General features: G+C 60.4%; 1 protein-coding gene across 1 annotated transcript; it reads right to left on the bottom strand.

The window, feature by feature from the left end:
• Positions 1–5,864: 5,864 nt before the first annotated feature.
• On the bottom strand, positions 5,865–7,571 carry OSR1 (odd-skipped related transcription factor 1). Its single transcript, XM_036335272.1, has 2 exons — positions 6,875–7,571; positions 5,865–6,132 (listed from the first exon to the last, which is right to left on the bottom strand). The coding sequence occupies exons 1-2, from the start codon at positions 7,540–7,542 to the stop codon at positions 5,997–5,999; spliced, it is 804 nt and encodes a 267-aa protein (XP_036191165.1). The 5' UTR covers positions 7,543–7,571; the 3' UTR covers positions 5,865–5,996.
• Positions 7,572–7,771: the final 200 nt, after the last annotated feature.

Raw genomic sequence — 7,771 nt, 5'->3', positions numbered from 1 at the left:
GTTCCGCATCCCATGCCACCATCTACCTACAGACTCCCAAGTGGTACCCGCTCCTGCAAGTGACAAAAAGCAATCCATTCTTGCCCCTGTCATGACAAAACTCCTTATCTTATCTCACTAGCAAAAGAGTTCAATCTAACCAAACATCGAAAATGAATTAATTATGCTTTATACCTCCCCAGAGATGGCTAAGCTACTCAGAGCCAGCTCAATGTTTGGAAAAGAGACAAGAAAACTCTCAACCCATCCATCCATCCATCCATCCCAATTTTCTGGGTTAGTCCTTCTATATTCTCATTGCTGGAACTGAAACTAGCATTGGCCAGAGAAAAATGTCCAAGAACGTCAGCAGAGAGCCAAGGCTCGGAAGGCTGAGTGAGAGGGGAACATGCCTGAGGATGTATCCATGTGACAGCACTTTGGGACCAGCTCTTCTTTAGGCGAGGGCAGCCTAGCAAAAGTCAAGGCAACAACCGAAAGGAGATGACACTGGGATCTTCCGCTCTGCAGGCTGGTGTTTGCAGAGTGAAGGTGCCTCTACTACTGATGCAGTCATACTTGCCACACACATAGGCCCTGCCCCTGCCCCTACCCCACATTTGCAGCAAGTTGGGTATTTGTTTCTCCCTAGGCATATGCCCCAAAGGAGTGGGGAGTAGGGCACTTACATTTTGTCACCTGACTTCCTCTCTCAACCAAATGTAACAACAATCTGTGAACTGATTAATCCATGTTCCAAATGGAGTTAAAAGGGCTTCTTTCAAGTCTTCCTGGAGGTTTCAGGAAGACCACCGGCTCAGGTGATGTCCTTCTTCCACCCCGTGTCGGGCTCCCTGGGCTATGTTACAGTGGCGATGAGGGGAAGATGCTCCTGGGAATAAGGCAGCGTGGGAGGCGGGCCACTGCTGGGTGCGGAGCAGCATGTCTAGCCACACTTGTACATGGCACCTCGCACATGCCAAAGCTGCTCTGCAACACACCAGGGCCCCGTTTGGGGTTCCAGGTCTGAATGTGATGGGGAAAATGTGACTTTGACCTCTCCATCACCTGAATGAGGTGGATGGGAAGCGTCTTATCCCCATTACAGGAAGAGAGCTGAGGCGCAGAGAAACGCAGGGACTTGCCCAAAGCTCGTTAAGTAGCGGGAAAAGCTAACACTGGGTCTTCTGGCCCCTCGCCTGGCACGAAAACACAGCTTCTGATTCTTCCTCTGCCGGCGACGTGAGCTTTGACCCCTGCCTAAATATCTCCCGTCCGGAGCGAACTTTTCAATGGAAACATGCAAACTGGGGCCAGCAACCGTTCGGCTCTATCCGCGGCCCCGAAAACCGGGCTGAACAGGGAGCGTAAGTGGCCAAGTCTGTCTCCAAGAGCTCCGTCCAGATGGGGGGCGAGACCCCCGCCTCGGAGACCCTGCGCGAACAGGGAGGGCGGCACCGGGCGGTGAAGCTCAGGGACCTGGGTGGGCCAGGCTGTGCGGGACGGGACGCCGCAGCGCCTCCAGCCTCGCCCTCGTCCGCACCTGTGGCGCTCACCGGCGCCTATGGCTGGATGCACCCGCCGGGCAGGTGAGCCTGCGAGCGGGACACACCCATCCGCAGCGGCTTCCCGACACCGCGGAGGGACGGCTCACCTCGGCGCCGCAGCTCTAGGCGGCGAGCGCTTCCTGCGCCTGCGCGCGGGGCCTGCGCAGTGGGCGGGGGGCGGGAGGGGGCGGGGCCGGGGCGGGGGCGGGGCGAGTGGTCCCCGCCCCGCTGGGTCCGAAAGCCCGCCTCCCAGCGCGATGCCGCCGGACACCCGGCCTCACTCAGGGCCTCTGCCAACGCTGCGGGTCTGCGGAGCCTATGGATGGGGAGAGGATGGAATCTGGGCGCCTCTCCGGGCAGGATTCTCGGGGAGGGGTGGGGGCCCGGGAAATGTGGGAGCCTTGGTGTCACCTCTCCGGGTGGGGCCCTTCTGTGACGTCATGGAATACATCGCGAATCCCTGACTCTGGCTGGAGGCTTGTGTAACGTCACTGTGTCGGCGGGAGGATGCCGTGACGTCACAGCACCGTAGAACTCTGGGATGTGGGATGGGACGCCTCTGAGCTGACTAGAGACACCAGGATTCCGCTGGGCGGAAAGAGGGGTGATGCTCTCTCAGGTTCCACGTTCTGGGAACTGAAGGCGCCCTAAGCACCCCACGCGTTTCTCCCTCCTCTTCCCCAGGCCCTATTGGAGCCCGGAGTCCCCTGCAAGGAGGTCCGCAGGAAAACGTCCCTTGGTCCCCCCCGCCCTCCGCTCCCCGCCCCCCGCCCCCCTCCCCCCGCTACATTCCAGAAGGAGGAGGTGGAATCTGAACTTCTTCCAACTAGGGCGAAGCCCCTGCGGGCTGTTCTCCCAGGGTCGCTCCCTATCTTGCCCCAGGAAGCCCCAGGCTGCACCGATGGTCTCTCGCCTTCTACCCGTCGGCAGAGGAGTCCAGCCAGTAGCTCCCCCAACCCCACCCCACGCAGGAACCGCAGGCCTAGCATTTGGGCAAGGACCCCAGCTGAACTCCGGCGGTCCAGAGCCAGTGACCTCCTTCCATCCCGAAAACCCGCGCGGAGACTGTGGAGGCAGGGGCGGGAGGCGGTGGAATGGGACTGGGGGCGGGGGGGGGGGTGGAGTTATCGCCTACAGAGTGGACAGGCAAGAAAGCCACCCAACAGTTTTGATCCCCTCATTGCTTTTTTCGTGCGACCCACAACGAGTACAAGCGGCAAAATGCCCCACCCAGGTCACCGGGAATCGCAGCCTGTGTGGGGTCTGATGGCCCACAGCCTCGCCTGCCCCTTCCACTCGCAGATGCCATTTCTGCACAATCTATGTAATCGCTGTCAGGAGTAGAGACGGCGGAGAACTAGGCTGGAAAGTGGCTTCCGAGGCCACCAGCAGGATAGCAATCATGGGGGGAGCGAGCCCAGGCAGAGGTGCTGGGAGTGGCTGGAGATCTCTGAGCAGCACCCTGCCCCGCTCGCCACCGCCCCCCCCCCCCAACACTCGGCGCTGGGAACCCCTTCTTCCAACGATGCACACTGGCAGGGCCTGGGGTCGGAAGGGTGGGGGTTCCTGGTGCCTCCCCATTTCACAGCCTTTAGGAAGTCCTTGAGACCGGACTAACCGCAGAGGCCTGTGTCCCCCGGGATGGGAGGTGGAGGGGTGTGGGGGAGGAGTGGGCAGCAGCGGTGGTCAATCCCTGGGAAAGATGGAAACTCCAGAAAGAGCCAAGGGGTGGGTGGGGCTCTCTCTCAGATCCTCAGAAGTTCCCAAAGCTCTGCATCCATCGCAGCTGTGTGTGTGTGTGTGTGTGCGCGCGCGCGCGCGCCCTCCCACTCTTGATGTCTTGAAACAATCATGTCCCTCCCCCAACCTCACAGGATTAGTTAAGGAACTGAGGTGGCTCCTGCCATCAGCTTTATCACAAGCGTGGCCAAGGGCAGACCACCCACTGCCTGCGCTGGCTGGGCCCAAGGGTCGAAACCCAAACCCACTGACTAAACCCCTCCATGCACCCAGAGGCCACAGTTCTCTGGGACCTGGTTTCCCTTCTCGCCTGGGACGCGTCCTTAAGGACCGAGTGGGAGAGGAATTGGGATCCTGTCCGACTAGCCAAGCTCCTACAGGCTGGTCCAGACCCCGAAGCGCCCTGTCCCCCCTTCGCAGGGGGCCCTGGGACCAGTCAAGAAGGTTTTGACCTGCAGGAGTGGCCATAAGGAGCCGAGGGCGGCGAGTCACCCTGGGTTGTGGGCGGGACACAGTGAGGTGCCGCGAGTCCGGGCCGCCCCGCCAGGCTTGTCCAGCAGGGGGCAGTGCGGCTCCAAACGCGGAGGGCAGGGCTCCTCTGAGCTGGCGGGGCTGCGGCCGCAGGAACAAGCCAGGTCCCCGAACGGCGGAGTTCACTCCAACGCTGGGCCCAGAGGCAATCCCAGAGTTGGGGGCGGGGGGGGGGGGAGGTAAGTGAAAGGCTCGAGCATTTTAACTCCGTCAGCCCCGGCCCGTTTCCTTAGGCCGCCGGCCCCGCCCAAGGCTGGGATTTGGGGTTCTTATTATTGGGAAGCTTGACCCCGCCGCATCTTGGCCGCTGAGCGCGGATCACAGTAGCCCGGGAGGCTGCGCTCGGCCTGGGAAAGCCGCGGGCGCCCCCCGCCTGCGCCGCCCGCGGTCAGGGCGCAGGAGCTGGGGGAGCCCCGCCTCGCCCCAGCAGGGGAGCCCCCGGCGGCCTGGACTTTAATTGTGGGAAAACTGGATGCCCCGGGGAAAGTTCCACTGGTGGAGCGAGGACTCAGATTTCTCCTGCACTTCCCGGGCCTCCCAGGGCGCCCGCCCCCGCCATTCCCGACGAGGCTGGAAAACTGCAGGGAATCTTCGCGGCGTTCTGTCTGGGGAACCCTAAGCGGGCAGGGAGTAGGTTTGGGTCTTTGGGGAGGCAGCCGTGGTTATGAATTTGCAGCTGGGTTTGGGGGAGAGGAAGCTGTCTCTATGGATGCGTCCTTCCCACCGCAAAGCAGGAGCCATGGGCTAGGGGGCGGGGCGGGGCGTTTTGCTTGGGGAGGGGGTGACCTGCTGTTGTTCCCTTAGTGAACCCTAAGCGACCGGGCGCCCGAGCTGTTGGGGCTTCTCCAGGACAGTATACTGGCCACCGCCTTGGCTGCTTGGTAAACTCAAAGCCCTTTGGAGACAGGGAGTGGGGAGACCGAGACGCTAAAACCGAGGTGGAGCCCTAATCAGTTTGGCTCAGTGGATAGATAGAGCATCGGCCTGCGGACTTAAGGGTCCCGGGTTCGATTCCGGTCAAGGGCATGTACCTTGGTTTCGGGCACATCCCCAGTGGGGAGTGTGTAGGAGGCAGCTGATCGATGTTTCTAACTCTCTATCCCTCTCCCTTCCTCCCTGTAAAAAATCAATAAAATATATTTTTTTAAAAAATAAAATAAAACCGAGGTAGAGGGAAGAGGAAGGAAATAAATATGGGCAGGGGTTCGAGGTAGACAGGCAAGGGGCAGAGGGGATTTCCCAACCCATCCCCTCCCTGTCACCCCGATAACACCACCGAGGTCAGGGCCGTGGCACAGGCTCCTCTCAAAGCCAGGCGCCGCCCAGTTCCCTGCGTTTGGAGGGAAAGGATCCATCCCGCACTGCCTGTAAAATAACCGTTTATTTCATATTTTTAAAAACTCCAGTGATAAATGTCCGTTACCGATGGTCAGCATAAAGTGCCAATCGCAATACAACGCCCTAACCCTAGCCGGCGGCTCGCTCCTCGGAGGCCGGCGGCCCAGCGGGGGCAGCCTGGGGCCAGGCCCCTCCGGCGCACGGCCCGCGGCCCCTGCGCAGCCGGCCAGTCCCGGAGCCGCGGCCCCTGCGCAGCCGGCCAGTCCCGGAGCCGCGGCCCCTGCGCAGCGCGGCCGGGGCGGGGAGTGGGCGCTGCGAGCCCCGAGGCCAGGCCGGGCCGGGCCGGACGGGCCGGGCGGCTGAAGCAGATACACGGATTACACTTTTGCAGGCTCCCGGGTGGGGATGGGGCGGGAGGGGGGTCTGGAAGCTGCGAGCGCGCAGAACTTCTGTTCCTCTCCCCTCTTTCTCCGCAGTCAGAGTTACAAGCTTATATGGTCAAAGAAAAAAAATAATAAAGAAAACGTATAAAATAACAATAGAAAAAGTAATACTTCTGGGAGAGGCGCCGCTGCGGCTCCGCGGAGCTTTCGTTCTTATATATATATTTTTAAATGGAGTTTCCCTTCCGCCACGTGAGTACCGCCTTTTTGGCCAAGAGTTTAGCCGCGTCCTGGGGGAGCCGCCCTGGCTGCCGGTCATGGCCCCCGGGCGGGGCTCTGTAGTTCTGCAAGCGGCAGGGACCCAAGGGACTGTGATTTGGGCCCGGGAAGGTCCGCTAGAGTCGCCTCCCGGCTTCTGGTCCCTCTGGAGGCGGGGGCAGCGGCGGGCGGCAGCGCCCTGGTGAGCAGGAGGCTCTGTTTAGCATTTGATCTTGGAGGTTTTGAGCTCCTTCACCTGTGAGTGCAGCGTCTTGTGGACAGCGAGAGTCCTGGACTGGCAGAAGCCCTTCCCGCACTCTTGACACTTGAAAGGCTTTTCTTTGGAGTGAATATATCTGAGGACACAAACAGACAGGGAATTAACCAATCCTTGCAACATGATGCGATGTTAGAAACAGTTGCCCAAGATCCCCTCCCCCAACGGTGAGGTGCTTGCCCTCAAAAGAAGGGCGGGGGGGGGGGGGGGGGGGGGGGGGGGGTGCGGGGTACCTAGAGTGGAGCTGGCAAAAGGCTGTTTGCGGATGGAGCAGGGAGGTGGGAGAGAACACCCGCATGCCCTCCTTATAAGGCGGGGGTCAGCACTGAAGGTGAGTGAGGGGACCTGGGGTAGGACAACTTGCCGGAGCTTCACTGTCCCAGAGGGGACCCACCAGGCACATGTGGTTATTAAAATAGAAATTAAACAAAACGTAAAAGTTAGTCTGTCAGTCACACTCCTTGCCCATCCCAAGTGCTGAGTTGTCACATGCATGGAGTGTCACTCTCCACTGTAGCAGGGACTCGCACTGGACAGCATTGAGGATGGAGAGAGGGGTAGGAAGTCCTGCATTCTTGTCCTTGTCTGGAACTCAGGGAGACCTGACTTAATCTCCCGTCCTATTTATCCCCTGTTCTCTCCCCCCATGCTGCTCCGAAAACTGATCCCTGGCTTCCTTCGCTATTTTAGGGAATTCCCAAAAGCTGGGGAGCCCCTGGGGGTTGGGGTGTCTCCAGAACCTCCTCGTTAGGGAGGAGGATGGTGAGGACAGAGGGACAGGCAGCTCTATTCTGGGGCTGGGGCCACCCACGGTGCCGCACCTGTGGTCTCTGAGGTGGTCTTGCCTCCGGAAGGCTTTGTGGCAGATGTCACAGGTGTAGGGCCTCTCGTCTGTGTGCGTCCGCTCATGGATAAGGAGGTTGTAGGACTTGGTGAAGTGGCGGCCACAGAACTTGCAGACAAACTCCTTCTTGGTCTTGGAGGGCAGGCGTCCTCTTGTGGGCTTCTTTTCTGGGGACAGCTTGGTCACATCCAGGAGGGCGCCCAGCCCACCAGCGGGGGAGCCGGGACCCTCCCCATGGCCAAGCTTGGACGGATCTTCTTGCGTGGCAGCCAAGGCTAGGTTGGCAAAATCAAAGCGGGGCTTGGTCTTGAGCGCCACGGGGCCGCCGCCTCCAGCGGTGATCTCCGGCTTGGGCTGGATGACGTGGGGGAACCAGGGAAAGGCTGGCAGCTGGAAGCGTGCGTCCACCAGGTTGGACACGGCTCCTGGCACTTTGGAAAAAGAGGAGCGCGGCAAGTGCATGGCCGGGTAGCCCAGCGTCCACTGGTGCAGGTGCACAGCGTGCAGCGCGCTGAAGCCGTACAGGTTGGGCAGGTGGTCCGAGGGCACTGTGGGCAGGCCGTTTACCGCCTGGAGAAAGGAGTAGTTGGTGAGCTGCAGGGAGGGGTGGATGGGCACTGGTGCGGGCAAGGTTTTGCTGCCCATTGTGGTCGTGTCTGTGGGTTCTCAATCTGGGTCTGCAAAGAGAAGGGAGTGGGGAGAGGACAAGTTCAGAGTAAATCATCCTCCAGCCCAGCTGTTCCCGTCCTGTCCCCCAGTGCAGAGAAGCCTGGAGTCTAAGGCACCACCCATGGAACCCACTGATCTCAAAGAAAAAGAAGAAGGCAGGAACCCACTGTGATCCAAGGGCTCCCTCCAAATGGCCTCTGGCACA

The sequence above is a fragment of the Myotis myotis genome, unplaced genomic scaffold, assembly GCF_014108235.1.
Source record: "Myotis myotis isolate mMyoMyo1 unplaced genomic scaffold, mMyoMyo1.p scaffold_m19_p_14, whole genome shotgun sequence".
NCBI lineage: Eukaryota > Metazoa > Chordata > Mammalia > Chiroptera > Vespertilionidae > Myotis > Myotis myotis.
The sequence above is the reverse complement of the archived record's forward strand: the minus strand, read 5'-3'. Positions and strand labels throughout refer to the sequence as shown.